This window comes from Anser brachyrhynchus (assembly GCF_964034855.1).
Source record: "Anser brachyrhynchus genome assembly, chromosome: 4".
NCBI classification, from domain to species: Eukaryota; Metazoa; Chordata; class Aves; order Anseriformes; family Anatidae; genus Anser; species Anser brachyrhynchus.
In genome coordinates, this window is record NC_137698.1 from 11632172 (window position 1) to 11650934 (window position 18763).

Genomic DNA, 18763 nt, shown 5'->3' on the forward strand with positions numbered 1-18763 from the left:
AGGGCTGCTTCTGCCACACGAATGGTGTTTGCATGCAGTGTGCTGGGGGAATGATCTTATGGGAAAGGTTGTGATGAAACTGTGGAAATTTGCATTCAAGGAACTGAAAACATGTCAGGTAACATCCTTTGTCCCATAGAGCCACCCTGTCCAAGTCAGGCCTACTTAGCAGCAGCTAGGTTTTCTTAGCTGCACAAAATGTGGGTTTGGTTTTGGTCCAGCTCACAGTAGACATATGTCCGTGTAAACTGCACCATCACAGCTGTCACTAGCTGACTGGGACTCTTAGCAGAGAAAGCAAGAATTGTATGGGCACTAAGCCAGCACTATGCTTTCATCTCTGAAGATGATTTTTCTGCTTTAAAATGAAGTCACATTGGCATTATTGTGTAGGAAAAGGATATTTGTCGTTAGCTATTGTTAAACTGCTCTCTCAAAAAACATTGCTTTTGTTTGTCAGCGGTCGATGTTCAAAGGCATTCAGTTGTATGAAATGCATTAATGAGGGGTTAGGTTTCACTGTAGTTTTACCAGGCAGAAAAAGATAGCAGGATATGTAAGGACTGAAATTCCCCCTTGTATGACGGGCAGTGTTCTTGCTTTCCACATCAAAGGTGGAAGTGGTGCTTGGAGGGTTCATACAAACCTCCTGGTAACCTTCAAACACCGCTGTCTTGTTATTCAATAATAAGCTGAAGAAACCTAATGTGACATGAGCTATGTGAAATGGAGTCACCTACCTGATGTGGACAGCAGACTTCTGGTTTCCTTCCACATGTGTGTGCGTCAGGAGCGTGCAGGCACACGTTCCTCTTGAAATAAGGCTTACCCTTGAAGTCAGGCAGCAACTTCCTTAAAAGTCACCTCCAGCATCAGGCACTAAAACTTTAAAAATGCTCTGATAAATAATGAGGTTAAACATAACAACATGCCATTAAAAAAATAACAACAACAACAACAAAAGCATATAGCCCTGTGGCTTTTGTCAACACGTCGTGTCCCCTCTTGAGTGACCCAGGTTATGAGCTGGGATCACAGCCATGCCTTATGTAACTGTTAGAGCTGGCTGCCAGCTAGGGTCGCTGCTGTTTGGTTTGGCTGTTTTCACAGAGCCATTTCTCCTTCCTTTTCACCTTGGAGGAGAAAGGCTGCCAGGCTCTTGGCGGTACTCTGTAGCGAGACTGTTTTTCATCGGGGGAATTTTATGTCAGGGTATATACAGGGGGTACGGAGGCAGGACAGGCAGTGGGGCAGAGAGGGGACGGGGTGGAGGGGGAGGAGGACATGGGGTGGCACTTGTGGAAGATGAGCTCAGGATGGGGCAGAAGAGGACTGCTTTCCTGGAAAGGCAGCTGGCACCCAGCCCTCCTGCTGGTCCGTCCTGCTGGACTCACCCTTTGTGGGGCTGTTTTGGGAGTTCCTGGAGGCCTGTGATAGTGTGAGTGGCGCAGCCTCCCCAAGAAAAGGCTTTTAATCCATGAGAAGGAGGCGGACTTTGAAGGACTCAAAACTTCAAGAGCCACAGAAGACACCAAAATCCTTAATTTAAATCAGGACATTCAAAATCCTTTCCAAGTGCTGATTCCCAGTACACTACTCAAGGCTGTATTTTTTAATATTTATAAATATTGTTTTGAACTGAAGTGTTTGAATGCAAAGCAACCCTTTCCTTCTGAAAACTTGACAGAGTTCTGCAAAATTGTGGTGTCCCCATAAATCTGTAGCCACTTCGGCGTTATTCCCATGAAAACAAGATGTTCTCTCGGCACCACCGTGGTGTGTACCAGCCTTTGGCTGTGGCTGGAGAAAGGTGGCTGGAGAAAGTGTCCTCTTCAGAGCAGCCAGCCCAGCCTTGCAGTTCAGTGCTGGGGTGCCTTTGAGGGAAGGTCACTGTAGCTGTATCAGGGTAAAGAAACCTAAACTTGCATCTCTTCCAATACGATTTTTGACTGACAGAGATTACAAGCAAAGTGAAAACAGGAGTGAAGTCTGAGCAAGTTTACAGTACCATATTCTCTGACAATTTGGAGGTCATGCTAAGGCTGCTGTGACTGATGCTTGCTTCTAAACTAGGATAAACACTGCAGAATTAAAATTATAGATGGGCAATCCTTTGTACTCACTGCTAAGTACTAGAGAGTACTTAAGAGAAGTCCAGTCTCCATTAGCCTCTTCTGCAGCCATCTGGACACAGCACTTTCTGGACCACCAGGAGTTCAGCAAGAGTTTAGAGAGTACAGGGACAAACAACAAAATCTGGCAATGGTATCTGCATGCTGCAGTGAAAAAATATTTTATTTTAAATGAAGAAAGATGCAAAGCAGTCTGCCTTGCTTTGGGCTAGGTCTAGAGACCACCACTCCATCTGGTGGGACTCACTTAACCCGTGTCCTCGTTTGTAGGTTGTGGGCAACAGGTTAAGCTGGGCTTTGCTCTTCTGAAGCAGAGCTCCCATGCTCCACACTGTGCAAAGTTAAAGCCAACACCTGGCCCGGAGATGCAAGATGAGAGGAGTCAACAACCAGAAAAATGTATTTCTTTAGTGTGTATAAAGTCTCCCTTGGCTAAACTTCTAGTGGCTGTTGGGCTGATTGGCAGCCATCTCTTTCCGGAAAAAAATAAAAAATAAAAAAAATGGCAGTGGTATTTAACCACATCCTCACCTTAATTTTTCACCTAGTTTTCCTGTGTTTATTACCATCACAAAGCAAGCACAAGCAGAGCCTGATGCTTTTCTTCAGTACTTTCTCTGTCTTTTCTTTGGATTCATATCCCATTTTTCCTCTGTTTTTTCCACTTTTCATCATAGTGTCTTGGCACCTGTGCTGCCAGACCCACTAGGTGCTGCAGGTGCTCATACCTTGTGCCCAGGAGGAAGAGTGCTTGAGGCTTTGTGAAGAGGCCAGTCTGCTCTGGGAGAGCCCTGGCAGGAGCTGTTTTTTCCCCGGGGCTGTTCATGTGGTTTTGTTGGTAATGTTGAGGTTTAATGAACAAATGTGCATTAATTTCCAATAGTGATTAAAGTGTGTCATTCGGTTTAGAAAATCCTTACCCTCCTGATCGTCAGGAACTGGGTGAGCAGAAGAAGATCAGGGTATGTTTGTGTGTCAGGACTTGAGTCTGGCCAGAGCTTTCAAGTGGTTGTGGAGTTTTTCTAAAGCAAACTTCCCTGCCCCCAACAAGATTGAGACTGAAAACCTTTCAGAATAAAACCCCAGACACTTAGAATTAGGAACTCGTGAATTAGAAATGTAATTTTTAATATGGAGAAAAAGAAAAATAAATAGGCAAGATAAGAGTCTGTGCAGCCAGACCAAAGGCTTCTGAGTTGCAAGAGGCCCTTCCTTATCATCTCTGGTGCCTGGGACATCCTTCCTGTTGCACTTGGTGCCCGGCTGGATGCTCCCTGTGGGGCATCTGAAGGGGCTTCCATGTCTAGCTCCTTCTCAGCTTTTTCCATCATTTGCTCCATGGCCCGCCAGGCTGAGCTGTCTTCCCTCCTTCTAGAGGTGTGCAACTTAGCAGTCAGCCTTTTAGGGGAACAGAATAGCGAATGTGCAAGTGTGATACATGCCACTATCACATCTTGCCCAGTTTCTGTCCTCAAGGCAGATGTAATAGAGACAAACAACGCTCTGAGCTGGCTTGGTGTGACCTTCATACAACAGCAAGCGCAACAGACAATAAATAGCCTTGTGCTGGGTGTGACACACTTGTGGTGGTGGTGGGAGTGCGATAATCTTTCCACAAATGAGGTCACAGAAAGAGTGATGCTCTTGCACCACCTGCAATACCAGGTGTTGTCCCCAGCTGCAGAAAGGGAAGTGGGACTTCAGTTCTTACTTTCTGACCATTTGCCTTTGTGTTTTGGACAAAAGACTGCAAAATGGGAGTTATGCACCCTCTCCTTGAAATCCCAACCCTACCTTTTTTGGGAACCACATGTACACAAGGTGTCTGTGTGCATCCCCTCTTGCATCCCCATGTAAGGTCCTGTCTCCTTTCAGCATCCCAAAGCACGCTGAGAGATGGAAGCTGGTTATATCTTGTATCTTACCTCTTTGGGCCATCTCTTTTGTATTTTAATGAATATTAAAAGGCATTTTTATCTTTTACAGATGATTAGGAGGAAATAACCCATTAAGCAAATTTTTCATGAATGGAATAGCTAAGACCCTTTGACACTAAAATGAAAAAGCCACAACGTTTTACAGAGAACAGAATAAAGAGCTAGAAAAAATGGAAAAAAAAAAAAGAAATAAAAATGCAAAATTGGAAGGATGCATGTGCCTGTGTATATATAAAATTTAAAGAAATGTGCTTCGTGATCTATCTGTTCAGTGGTCTAATATGAGTCAGTGTTCCATTTGTTTTTTTTCTCAGATTAGGAGACAAGAAGGGAGGCTGAATTCCCACTTTAGCAGGTGTTCATCTGCAGCATTAACCTGTGCAGTTCTACGATGATTTTCATAATAATTTGAGAAACCATAGGACAAGATTAGAAATTTTAAGAATAAATATTTAGTTCTTTCGTTTATAGAGACAAGGCCAAACAAAGGGCTCAAAGAATGTAGGTCTCAATGACTGGAAAGCTGATGAGAACCTAGATTAGGGAGTGGGCACTTGATTTGTTTGGGAGCTGGATTTTATTTGTTTTTCATTATTTATCTCTAAACTATTTTTAAAATTAAGGGTAGTTGGAGATGCTGGTAGTCTTTTGTGCGCTTTTGCAGATTTTCACAATTTTTCCAGAGGAAATGGTAGTCAGAATCTTATGCTGGAATTTCCTAGAAATTTCTTTTTTGATTGTTTTTTGTTTGTTTTTTGTTTGTTTGTTTGTTTGTTTTTGGAGGGGGGTTGGTTGGTTTGTTTTCTGTTTTTGTTTGTTTGTTTGTTTTTGTTTTTAGTAAATTGCAGACATTCTGGTTTTGTTGACGTTCCAGTAAGCAGTGAGAGGGAAATTTGTAATACTGTTCTATTGGGGAAGGTGTTACCAAAATAAATAGGAGTTTCTTCTCATTGTAGCTTGAGGTTAATAACATTAAGTTGCCTGGAAACTTCTTAGGGTTTTTCGTTTTCTCGCTTATGTGTTTCTCTTTAAGCACATAAAGAAAACATGCTCAGTGACTGTTGTGGTTTAACCCGGCTGGCAGCTAAACACCACACAGCCGTTCGCTCACCCTCCCCCCTCCCTCTCTGGGATGGGGGGAGAGAAACGGGAAAGTGAAGCCGGTGAGTTGAGATAAAGACAGTTTATTAAGACAGGAAAATAATAATAACAATAATAATAATAATAGTGATAATGGTAATAGTATTAACAATAATAATGTGTAAGAAAACAAGTGATGCACAATGCAATTGCTCACCACCCGCTGACCGATGCCCAGCCTATTCCCGAGCAGCCGGCCCCCCCACCCCGGCCAGCCACCCCTATATATTGTTTAGCATGACGTCAGATGGTATGGAATACCCCTTTGGCCAGTTTGGGTCAGCTGTCCTGGGTCTGTCCCCTCCCAGCTCCTGCTGCACCCCCAGCCTGCTCGCTGGCAGGACAGAGCAAGAAGCCGAAAAGTCCTTGGCCTGGTGTAAACACTGCTCTGCAACAATTAAAACATCAGCATGTTATCAGCGCTCTTCTCATCCTAATCCAAAACATAGCACCCTACCAGCTACTATGAGCTACTTAACTCTGTCCTAACTGGAACCAGGACAGATATCCACCCCTTATTCCATACCATTTATGTCATGCTCAGGTTACACTCTGTCCAATACATTCTAATTAATCACCATTTTCATCTATGATATATAGCAATCATGGTAGTGATGACATACATTATTATATAATAATTAACATACTACAATTCAACTCATGGGCTATTCTCACCCAGTATCAAATCCCCTTGAGGTACACACCGGACCTCCCCATTCTTTTGCATTACCCACCAAGTGCATCCAGGTCCCTGAGCAAAAGCAATTCCACGAATGGGTTTGCCTTTTCCTGAGGCAGGAGTAGCCCAGACTGTTTTACCCAGCATGTTTCTTACGTGCACTACAGGAACTTTATCCCCTTCTACAGTGCGTAACAGGTTTGATTGGGCAGGTCCAGCTCGGTTGGCAGATCCCCTGGTATTGACTAACCAGGTGGCCTTTGCCAAATGTGTATCCCAATTTTTGAATGTCCCAGCACCCATTGCTTTCAGTGTAGTCTTCAACAGTCCATTGTATCGTTCAACTTTTCCAGAGGCTGGTGCATGATAGGGGATGTGATACACCCACTCAATACCATGTTCTTTGGCCCAAGTGTCTATAAGGTTGTTTCGGAAATGAGTCCCGTTGTCTGACTCAATTCTCTCTGGGGTGCCATGTCGCCATAAGACTTGCTTTTCAAGGCCCAGGATAGTGTTCCGGGCGGTGGCATGGGGCACAGGATATGTTTCCAGCCATCCGGTGGTTGCTTCCACCATTGTAAGTACGTGGCGCTTGCCGTTGCGGGTTTGAGGGAGTGTGATGTAATCAATCTGCCAGGCCTCTCCATATTTATATTTCAGCCATCGTCCTCCATACCAAAGAGGTTTTGACCGTTTGGCTTGCTTGATTGCAGCACATGTTTCACAGTCATGAATAACCTGTGCTATAGTGTCCATGGTCAGGTCCACCCCTCGATCACGAGCCCATCTGTAGGTTGCATCTCTACCTTGATGGCCTGAGGTGTCATGGGCCCATCGGGCTATAAATAATTCACCTTTATGTTGCCAGTCCAGGTCCACCTGAGCCACTTCAATCTTAGCAGCCTGATCCACCTGCTGGTTGTTTTGGTGTTCTTCAGTAGCCCGATTCTTGGGCACATGAGCATCTACATGGCGTACCTTTACAACCAGGTTCTCTACCCGGGCAGCAATATCTTGCCACAATGCCGCAGCCCAGATGGGCTTGCCCCTGCGCTGCCAGTTGTTCTGCTTCCATTGCTGTAACCACCCCCACAGGGCATTTGCTACCATCCATGAATCAGTATAGAGATAGAGAACTGGCCACTTTTCTCGTTCAGCAATATCTAAAGCCAGCTGAATGGCTTTTACTTCTGCAAACTGACTCGATTCACCTTCTCCCTCAGCAGCTTCTGCAACTCGTCGTGTAGGACTCCATACAGCAGCTTTCCATCTCCGATGCTTTCCCACAATACGACAGGACCCGTCAGTGAACAAGGCATATTTCTTCTCATTTTCCGGTAGCTTGTTGTACAGGGGGGCTTCTTCAGCACGAACCACCTCCTCCTCTGGTGATATCCCAAAGTATTTGCCTTCTGGCCAGTCCATAATCACCTCCAAGATTCCTGGGCGACTGGGGTTTCCTATTCGAGCCCGCTGAGTAATCAGTGCAACCCACTTGCTCCATGTAGCATCAGTTGCATGATGCGTAGAGGGGACCCTTCCTTTGAACATCCAGCCTAGTACCGGCAGTCGGGGTGCCAGGAGGAGCTGCGCTTCAGTACCGACCACTTCCGAAGCAGATCGAACTCCTTCATATGCTGCCAATATCTCCTTTTCAGTTGGAGTATAGCGGGCTTCAGATCCTCTGTATCCCCGACTCCAAAACCCCAGGGGTCGACCTCGAGTTTCCCCAGGTTCTTTCTGCCAGAGGCTCCAGGTGGGACCATTCTCTCCGGCTGCGGTGTAGAGCACATTCTTTACATCTGGTCCTGTTCGGACTGGCCCGAGGGCTACTGCATGAACTATTTCCTGCTTAATTTGTTCAAAGGCTTGTCGTTGCTCAGGGCCCCATTCAAAAGCATTCTTCTTACGGGTTACTTGGTAGAGCGGGTTTACAATCAGACTGTAATTTGGAATATGCATTCTCCAAAACCCCACGACACCTAGGAAAGTTTGTGTTTCTTTTTTGCTAGTTGGTGGAGACATAGCTGTTATTTTGTTGATCACATCCATTGGGATTTGACGGCGTCCATCTTGCCATTTTATTCCTAAAAACTGGATCTCTCGTGCAGGTCCTTTAACTTTATTCTGTTTTATGGCAAAACCGGCCTTCAGAAGGATTTGGACTATTTTCTTCCCTTTCTCGAAAACTTCTTCTGCAGTGTCACCCCACACAATGATGTCATCGATGTACTGCAGGTGTTCAGGAGCTTCCCCCTGCTCCAGCGCAGACTGGATCAGTCCATGGCAAATGGTAGGGCTGTGTTTCCACCCCTGGGGCAGCCGATTCCAAGTATATTGGACTCCCCTCCAAGTGAAAGCAAACTGTGGCCTGCACTGTGCTGCTAGAGGGATGGAGAAAAATGCATTAGCGATATCAGTTGTGGCATACCACTTGGCTGCCTTTGATTCCAGTTCATACTGGAGTTCTAGCATGTCCGGCACTGCAGCACTCAGTGGTGGCGTGACTTCGTTCAGGCCACGATAGTCCACTGTTAGTCTCCACTCACCATTAGACTTTCGCACTGGCCATATGGGACTATTAAAAGGTGAATGAGTCTTGCTGATCACTCCTTGGCTCTCCAGTTGACGAATTAGCTTATGGATGGGACTCAGGGAGTCTCGGTTGGTGCGATATTGCCGCCGGTGCACAGTTGTGGTAGCGATCGGCACTTGCTGTTCTTCAACCCTCAGCAACCCCACAACAGAAGGGTCCTCTGAGAGACCAGGCAAGGTAGACAACTGTTTAATGTCCTCTGTCTCCAAAGCAGCTATGCCAAAAGCCCAGCGGAACCCTTTTGGGTCCTTGAAATATCCTCTTCTAAGATAGTCTATGCCAAGGATGCACGGAGCATCTGGGCCAGTCACAATACGGTGCTTTTGCCACTCATTACCGGTTAGACTCACTTCAGCCTCCAATACAGTTAACTGCTGGGATCCCCCCGTCACACCATAAATACAGATGGGCTCTGGCCCTTTATAGCTTGATGGCATTAGAGTACATTGTGCACCGGTGTCTACCAAAGCCTTATACTTCTGTGCGTCTGACGTGCCAGGCCATCGAATCCACACAGTCCAATAAACTCGATTGTCCCTTTCCTCCCCCTGGCTGGAGGCAGGGCCCCTCTAGTCCTGGTCAGAATCTTCATTTCTGTGTTTAAAGGACTGCCTGCTGGAAGTTGGAGCAGCAAACCTTTCAGAGAACTCCTTTTTCCCAATTGTTTTCCTTTGCAATTCACGTACCCGTGCCTCTAGGGTCGCAGTAGATTTTCCATCCCATTTTCTCATGTCCTCTCCATGGTCACGTAAGTAAAACCACAGGGTGGCGCGGTGTGTGTGCCCACCATATTGTCTTCCTTGCATAGATGAACGTTTACCCCTAATAGCTGAGACACTGGTTTGTACAGGTGGGGAGGAAAATAAACTCTCTTTAAGTTGGTGGATCTCTTCAGAAAGTTTCTCCAAGGTATTCTCTTTTAGCTGGTGAACACTAGTTCGTTCAGGTGAAGGGGAAGATAATCTTTCTTCAAGTTGGTGGATCTTTTCAGAAAGTTTCTCCAAAGCATTCTCTTTTAGCTGGTGGACACTGGTTCGTTCAGGTGAAGGGGAAGATAATCTTTCTTCAAGTTGGTGGATCTTTTCAGAAAGTTTCTCCAAAGCGTTCTCTTTTAGCTGGTGGACACTGGTTCGTTCAGGTGAAGGGGAAGATAATCTTTCTTCAAGTTGGTGGATCTTTTCAGAAAGTTTCTCTAAAGCATTCTCTTTTAGCTGGTGGACACTGGTTCGTTCAGGTGGAGGGGAAGATAAATTCTCTTTAAGTTGGTGGACCTCTTCAGAGAGTTTCTCCACAGCTGAGACACAGGCCTTTAGGGAAGAGGAGAGATTTCCTTCGTACTGCCGGAGTATTTTAGTCACTTCATTCACTGTGGGATTCTCCTCCGTTTTCCAGGTTAGTATTGCCAATGAGTTGGCATATGATGATGGGGCACTCCGTACAAACTTCCGCCACATGGGTGGTGTACACTGGACTGCATCTGGATCTGTGGATGTTTGTGCGTCATCTAGGTCCTTATAAATTACTTCCCGTACGGCCAATTCCCTCAGGTACTGAATTCCCTTCTCCATGGTGGTCCAATACTTATACCAATTTTAGTTTAACACACTCTGGTCAGATTTGTCGATATCTCAACCCTTCGGGCCCCACGTTGGGCGCCAAAAAGACTGTTGTGGTTTAACCCGGCTGGCAGCTAAACACCACACAGCCGTTCGCTCACCCTCCCCCCTCCCTCTCTGGGATGGGGGGAGAGAAACGGGAAAGTGAAGCCGGTGAGTTGAGATAAAGACAGTTTATTAAGACAGGAAAATAATAATAACAATAATAATAATAATAGTGATAATGGTAATAGTATTAACAATAATAATGTGTAAGAAAACAAGTGATGCACAATGCAATTGCTCACCACCCGCTGACCGATGCCCAGCCTATTCCCGAGCAGCCGGCCCCCCCACCCCGGCCAGCCACCCCTATATATTGTTTAGCATGACGTCAGATGGTATGGAATACCCCTTTGGCCAGTTTGGGTCAGCTGTCCTGGGTCTGTCCCCTCCCAGCTCCTGCTGCACCCCCAGCCTGCTCGCTGGCAGGACAGAGCAAGAAGCCGAAAAGTCCTTGGCCTGGTGTAAACACTGCTCTGCAACAATTAAAACATCAGCATGTTATCAGCGCTCTTCTCATCCTAATCCAAAACATAGCACCCTACCAGCTACTATGAGCTACTTAACTCTGTCCTAACTGGAACCAGGACAGTGACACAAGTGTGTGAAGGTCTTCTGGCCATGCAGGGACCCTGCCAGGCCATACAAGCTGAACATAGACACTGTTAAATTAAAAACTTGTTGCAAAGGTCCAGAAAAATTCTACATTGAGATAAGATTGACACAGGCAGAAAATTGTGGTCTGAATGATTACGATGTAGGAGAGTTGTATTCTTGTCAAAAATCTGTTATTATTAAAAGAATGATTTTGACCTTTGGGGAGATATTAATTTTGCCTCCTTATGAAAGAAAATTTGGGATGATTGCTCCAGGTCAGGCATACAACACTTGCAACGTTCACCGGCGATCTTAATTTGTTTTGACGTGTTTTGGCTGGCCACCGAGTTTTGTATTTCTTTTTTCTTCCAGATATTTGCTTGCAGTCAGTGTTGCTTGTTGGTTTGAATCCTTACTGACTTGACAGTTGAGTAGTGTGTGTACACTGTGCCCACAGGTCTCGGCATTGTTCTTCACTCCTAGGAATAATAAAAATGCCTTTCCGATACTTTAATTAGCTGATTTTGCGGCTTTTCTCTTGCATTAGACTTACGTTCTGATTTTTATTAATTTTTGAGAAAGCATTGTCAAAAATTACCACATTTATTTAGACTACTACGGTGCCATTGGCTCCTGTTATCGGACTATCTTAATGAAGAGTCTAGCAATAAGTTCCCATGACTGTGGCAACAAAGAAGTATTTAAATATGTATATATATATATATATATATATATATTCTCATAAACTAATGCATTTTCAAGCTGGTCCCATGCAGGGGAATGACCTGGCCCCCCACCCTGTGTTTAGGGGTCAAGTACAATGTCTGGGTTATGCTCTGTTATCCCATATCTCAGAATAGGGCTGCATGGGTTTATTGGGGCAGAATTTCCCCTCTTGGCATGACATGTTTAGGGCTAAGTAGCAGAATCACTTTTAATTAGCACTTGTGGCATCTAAATGTAGGCTTCAAAAATAAACTTTCTTGAACACACTTTCTAGTGACACCGCTGAAGAGACACTAAGCAGATGTGGGGATTCATGTGGGAGTTCAGGTCAGAACTAATTTACTTAGTTGAAAAATGAGGAATTGTTCCATCATTGAGCAGGTTTGAGTTAAGGACAGTGCTCCGTTGTTCAGAGTGCCTTTCACAGCTGCTTCTGACTACCAGCACGCAGACCTGTGCTGGCATCAGTGCTGCTGTAGGATTTTCATGTGATGACACAAGCAATCTGTTTCCATCGAGAGCACTGGATTTTGGGTGCTGCTTTTTTAGAGGTTTTCATATAGTGAAGAGCCAAGCAGATTTGCTCTGCCTTCTTTTTTTTTGTACCGAAACTTTCACCAAGCAGTATGTCACATCTTAAGATCTCGGTTTGTTTTTGTTCCATTATTAAAAATGACCTGCCCAATTGTATATGCAAGTTTAGTTTGCATTGATACTTGGAAAAGCAAAGAAGAGAGTACCAGAGTTTAGAAAACAGATGCCCAAAGCCATCTGCTCCTCTGCACACGGTTATTAGACGTTCGGTCATGGTACAACAGCAGGAACTTGGAATGGCTCTCCTCTTCAGGACTCTGCTAACTGGCATTAAAGTGAGCACAAAATGAAGCAAACATCTTGTAGGCGGCCACAAAGTTGTGCAGATTTGCAATCTGGTTTCTATAAACTCAGTGCATCTCAAAAAGCTCAGCCGTCGTTAGCCTTGGAGGAGACCCTCTTTGGAGTGATACGCAGCTGTGACCACAGAATGTGGCTCAGTTTCCTCCAGGGGCAGGATCACAGCTTATCAGGGCTGACTTAACCCAGCAGGCTCTGTGTATCTGTAGTTGGAGAGAGCCCAAAGATACAGTATAAAAAATAATGAATTATTAATATCTGGAAGACATAAGTTTAATGAATAAGTAATAAGTTGCAGGGTTTTCCTTTTCTTAGAAAAAAAAGATAGGTTGTCTGTATTCTTTTCAATTTTCCTCTCATTGAGCACTTTTCTCCTGTCATTCTTTCTACATACCCTGAGGTGCTGAAATTTAGGGTGAATCTTACAGAAACTGAGAAAGTTATAGCACTGCCGTTATGGTTGAAAGAGAGAAGGGTAGGGATCTACCCTTTTGGGAGAGGTCTAATAGTGATACTGCCAGTGGGTAGGGAGGGTCTGGGACATCACAGCTCCTGCCAGCAGCATCTCCGCCGTGTGCCTGCAGAGACATGGACACAAAGGTGATTTTCCCAGCACCATCCCTCTGCTTAACATAAAGCTAAATGTTAGGAGTGTCTCCCAAGTCTCACGCTGGTGTTTGGCTGACAGCATGAGCTGCGGAAAGCTTTTAAAAGAAGCTTTTCAGCTAGCATAGGTAGCCTGCAATAAGAGTGGAGTGGGACTTAATCGCCGGTCACCGCCGCTCTTCTGGCACTGACAGAAACCAAGCTGTTGACCTTTAGCAGGACCTGAGCTGGGCAGTGCCGAGTCCTTTTGAAAACCCCAGTCAAGAAGCAGGGTTTTGAGGTCGCCTCCTGCTTGAAGTCACGGTTTCTCTACAGTTCTGGCCAGGTTTCAACCTGGATAACTCTGCTCCACCTGCTTAAAATTCCTCCCCACTGTTTCGCTGGCTGTGGCATTCACTGCTGCTTTGGGCCCCTCCTGTTCAGTGGTGCAGGTGGTGCAGCTATCTTTTCCCCTCCAGTTTCATGTCACCTCTTCATAAACTAATTTCAAGATCATCTGTTCCTGTGTTTATTGACCGAGCAGGCTTCTTTGCAGTTATTTCAAAGAACGTAGATGTGAAAGCTGTAAGTGCGTGCATCGCTCCATAGTTTCAAGGCACAGTAGCTTCTCTTGGTGTTCGTCTGTGCTATCCAGCAGGTTGTCTTTCCTCCATATTCCTTTTACCAGTGAGGTAAACTCCGTGCACGTTAGGCTGAACTGACCCGTGTCGGCATTTCCTTGCTGGCGGTGGAGGGAAGGAAGGGCTCTCCGTGAGAGGAAGGGGACACCAGCGGGCAGCAACGTGGTGGGATCACTCGTGTCACAGGGGAGTCCCGTGGGAATCATGTCCTATTTTCGTGTACGCACAACAGGCAAGTCAGCAGCTGCTCAATCACCTTCCACAGGTGACTTGACACAGGGTTTTATCGGTTTATTTTCTGACCTCTTGTTGCTGTGTATTTTCCCCTCAAACTTCCAGACACAGCCTGCTCCCCTTCCTGTTCTTCCTGCTTTCTCTTCGTATTTCTTGTTTTACACTCCTTCTTGTTATGTCATTATGTTTTCATTAATGTATCCATGGCAGGGCAGCTGTTATTGTTTTGTCCCTAGTGTCGTCTTCTCCATCCAGACCTTGGAATTGGGACATTCCTGAAATCTGTGTCTTTTATGTGATTTTTAAGCAGAAATGGGTGCTTCACTTTCCCCCTTAACTGCAAGTATTTCTCTCCAAGCCGTAAAATAAATATATTTTGTACTTCTTATTCTTAAAACTGAATACAGCTTACACTGTGTTTCTTTCATTGACAGATTAGCTATACAGGAGAACTGTTGCTGAAAGCCTGCCCAGGTGGACCCACCACCCTGCGAGGGCCCTCCGAGGAGGAGCTGACAGTGAGCCGCATCCCTGAGGCAGTCCATGGGGACTGTACCACATCCCCTGGGACCCGCCGAGCTCTCCCTAGCTGCCCCTCCCGAGGAGAAGGACCGCCCAGGGGACCTACTGCCTGCTAAACACCAGCCCAAAGTTGCTGCTGAAGAGAGAGCCAGCAATGGCTTCCCCTGCTCCGTGCCAGGCTCCGCAGCCGCTCGCACCTGCAGCCTGAAGCGCACCAGCACCCAGAGGCAGGAGGCGTGCTGCAAGGAGGATGCTAACCAGCAAGCTGTGCTTCTTCGCAGGCTCTCCAGCCAGGCTGTGGAGGGGTGTCTGACAGCAGTAGGGCCAGCCCCAGCGGTGGATGCGGCAGGGTGCGGGCCAGACATGATGCCAGCTCCCCAGAGCTCCCGGCAGTTCGTGCAGGGTGGCCAGGCGAAAGCAAGCCCCCTGGCGCAGGTGGAGGACTCTGCCTTGAAACCTCAGGGGACTGAGGAGCAGCCAGCTCTCCAGGTGTTGCAATGTTCCTCTCCGGGCAGCCCGGCCAGGGGTAACGAGTCGTGTCTCACCTCTCAGGCAAGCCTTCTGCAAAGAGAGGGAAAAGAGGGGGGAGCAGAAGCTGACGCTGCTGCCTGCCAGCCCGCCTCTCCGGTGAGGGACAGGGATGCTGCCACCAACGCTGGGAAAGATCCACAGGCGGCTGTGGTGGCAAAAAGCGGGTCTGCAGGTCCTGAGCAGCTGTGTCCTGCTGATCAGACTGAGATGACGCAGAGCAGCACGGCCCCAGCCCAGCTCAGCTGTGAGGGCACACATCCCGTATGTGATGCAGACACTGAGCCGGGGAGCTCGGGCCCGACCCAGCTCTCCAAATTCAGAGAAACAGGTACGATGACGGTTCAGTCAGAGAGCAGCTCTTTAACTCAGGAAGCAGCAAGCAGAACGTGGCGAGATGCCGAGGTTCAGGCCGTAGCTACTGTGGAGAATAAATCAGCTTCCACCAGCCCCAGCATCCTCGCTGCCTTCTTAAAAGGGAACCCTCCTCCAGAGGAGAAGGAAGAACTGCACATCATTTACCAAGGCAGTGGGGGGCTGAGCCAGTCTGAACCTGCTAACAGCTGCTCCTCACAGCAGAAGCCCCCATGCTCTCCTGGTACAGTGTCAAAATTGACTGTTGTTACGGCTGTGGCTGCTACAGCCCAAAGCCAGCCTGTCGGGCTGCCTGCTGTCCCACCCGACGCAGCGTCCCCAGGCTCAGCAGACAATGCAGAACCCACCATCCCCTTCTCCCCTGCAGCTGTCACCTCCCGAGGTATACCTGTGGATAATACCGAAGGGACAGGTCCAGCCAGCAGCAGTGAGGATGCTCCTGCACTGCCGACAGATGCTGCGGCCCTGTCAAAGTCACTGCCTGCCCAGCAGCTTGCCATCAGCCCCGGTAATCAACCCGCAGCACGGTCTGCTGCCAGTGAAATAAATGTCACGGCTGCTGCCAGAACTGAGAGCAAGGTGCAGTGTCTTGTGCATGACATGGGAAGCAGCCAGTTACCTTCACTCTGTAACGTGCAGAGTGAAACCAAGCAGAATGAGGCCCTGGGTAGCTCTGAGCAAAAACCAGTGCCATGTAAGGGTGCGAACGAAGTGGAGGCGATTCCTCAATCTGGGGTAAAACCAAAAGAAGAAAACTTGATGGTGCTTGATGCCCAGGGAGGGGTAAATGCTAGCAGAGAGCCCATCAGCGGAAAGGCTTGCTCGGAGGAGGTGGGTGAGAAGGAGCAGAGCGGACGCCAGGGTGAGATGAGGCCGACTCCGACGGCCAGCAGGCAGGCTCTGCCGGTGGGAGCAGTGGCTGCTCCGAGCTGGAGCTCTGGACATGTCACCCCTCTCCTGGAGGCTTCGGCAGCTCCCCAGCAAGCCAAGGAGTCCAAGCGTGAGCTTCATGCTGCAGCTCTTCCTTCTTCGGTTCAGGCCTTGCCAAACCGCGGGGAAAACAAGAAGCAGCCCGCCTCTGCCATGGAGGCAAAGGTGCAGGTGAAGCAATCCAAGCACGTTAGAGATGTTGTCTGGGATGAGCAAGGCATGACATGGGAGGTCTACGGTGCTTCCCTCGACCCCGAGTCCTTGGGAATCGCTATCCAGAACCACTTACAGAGACAAATCCGGGAACACGAGAAACTGATCCGGGCTCAGAACAGTCAGAACCGGAAATCCATTTCCTCAGACACATCCTCAAATAAGAAACTGAAAGGGAGGCAGCATAACATATTCCAGTCCATGCTGCAGAATTTTAGGCGTCCCAACTGCTGTGTCCGACCTGCTCCGTCATCTGTGTTAGACTGAAGTGGTCCGCAGGGGTGGGTGGATATCCGCAGTGGTAGTGAGAATCCTTCCCCTCGAGTCTCAAGTCCTGCTGTTCAGTTGTGTTATTGGGGTTGCAGTGCAGCAACAGTGGAAATTATTGCCCTTTGTTTTCTGAGTAGCCACTCACTCCGTCATGCCTTCGTCATTGCCACAGCTGGTGTATTTCCACATGGTGCCCCCATCCCGTCCACTGTCAGATGAGAAGCTAGGCACTTAGCAAAAGCACAAATATGCATTGCCACCTTGTGGCAGGGAGAACAGCATCTTCTGATAAAGCAAGAAGCAGAGGGATTATCAGGATCATTGTCGGAAATTACTGGTATTCATCACAAGGTCTTATGCAGAGGGATAGGCTGGGGGAAGCTGGATGAGGTGAAACTAAGGTTAAACAGCTGTTTAACCGAGCTGTAAAGCGAGACATCTTTCCTTATGTTTAAGTTACCCACACTGAGGCAAGTCTGTAAAAAGGTTACGAACGGTTGATGCAGTGGTGCACAGTTTTTAGGTGAGCCTGAGCGAGACAGTTCTTTTCCCCTTGAAATGGAGAATGAAGGAAAGAGTGAGGATCAGGGCTGAAGAGCTCTCTTTGGGAGAAAAAGTTGAGTAAATGGGATTTTGATGGCTGGAAGGGGAGGTGAGAGAGGAGGAGTGTGCAAGGTGTGTGCAAGCAGGCAACGCCTGCAGATGAGGCCAGCCACGAGAGGACACGCAGCCAGGTCTCCTGGCACAGTGGCACACCAGCCCAGGCTCTCAGCAGCCTCCAGAAGTGCTGAATGCTGCTCCTGTAAAACACTTTTTAAAGTAGTGTGGGTTTTTTTTCTCTCTCTAGAGATGCACGGTGATGTTTTAATGTAGGAGCAGGCTGTGCTGTGCACCTAGGTCCATGAGCCTACATGTCTACTGTGTTACACTGCTCTGACTTTTTAAGCCCTTATCTGAACCTGCTCCTTTTTTTTTTCTTCAGTATATTGGTGCTTTTCTCACTGCCTTTCATAAACTTAATACCATTTATTTAGCCTGTGCATATCTTGTTTTACCAAATGTTCTCTATATTATAAATAGTTGTATTGTTAACTTGAAACATTTACTTTACAGAAGTATTGAAATCTTGAGACAATCTTTACTGTATTTCTAATGTTAGAGAAGTTGTAGCATCTGCCAATAAAAGGTAGCTTAGTGACTGTTTCTCCAGAAGTGTGATATACAATAATGTCTCAAATGTACGTTTGTCACATTTCTCAGCTTAACAACATTTTTCAACCTGGGAAATGTTTCTCACTAGCTTTTCATTCTGTCCACTAGTGTTTATGGTAGGCTGGGGAACTCCTGCAGTGTACAGAAAGTTTATTTTTCAATCCTGCAAAGCACCAGGGATTGGGATATTGTAATCCTGCCGAGTGCTAAGTTAAATAGGAGTTACTTTTATTTCATTAAAGATTTTTCATAAATCATAATGATAATTTATTTCTGTCTGTAGTACCACACACCCAACTTCCTCTGTAGATCTTACAACACAGTGTAAACAAACACGGATATCCTTTCTTTTTTCTTTTCCTATGAAGCAGCTGTGAGGTGGTCCACTTGTATTTAGGAGGCCAGACTTTTTGAGTGTATTGACTGCCAAGCTTTCAAAGCAGCTGTTTCAGGGCAATTTTTTTCCCCAGTTAGGAGGTAAAATACTGTAAGGTTTCTTTAATGGACAATATTTCAACCTACTTCAATGAAAGTTGTTACCCCTATGTTTGGTACTCCTAATTGACTCCTAATTTTCCTCTGGTATATATTTGGAGTTTTATGGCACCTCCTCATTCCATGTCTGTACATTATTTCAAGTTGTCTGCCACTTGATGCTGAACTGGTGAATCTGAAATACCATATCAGATAGTGTCTTCCCATGTCTGCCTACTAGGAGGAAAGTCTCCCGTCTTTTTTTTTGTTAGTACTGCTGTTTCCATTACCTTCCTAGCAGTGTCTGAGATGTGAGTTTCCTGTGAAATTTTGTGTGGGATTAATATCGGCAGCATCATTAGGTAAGGTTAGTTGACAAGTTCGGTGTCTCTTATCACGTTGTGTCTGTGTCAACCATGA

General features: G+C 46.7%; 1 protein-coding gene across 9 annotated transcripts in view; it reads left to right on the plus strand.

Annotated features, from left to right (window-relative positions):
• GPRIN3 (GPRIN family member 3) overlaps window positions 1-17853 on the plus strand; it is a 62519-nt gene extending 44666 nt beyond the window's left edge. For 8 of the 9 annotated variants that reach the window (XM_080591865.1, XM_080591863.1, XM_080591864.1 and 5 more), the window contains one exon: window positions 14254-17853. In XM_080591865.1, coding sequence (XP_080447991.1) covers window positions 14363-16654 — 2292 coding nt within the window. In that variant the 5' untranslated portion in view covers window positions 14254-14362 and the 3' untranslated portion in view covers window positions 16655-17853. Of the gene's footprint in view, window positions 1-2809; window positions 5123-14253 lie in introns of those variants that run through there. The other variant, XR_013951188.1, reaches the window with a different exon arrangement.
• Window positions 17854-18763: the final 910 nt, after the last annotated feature.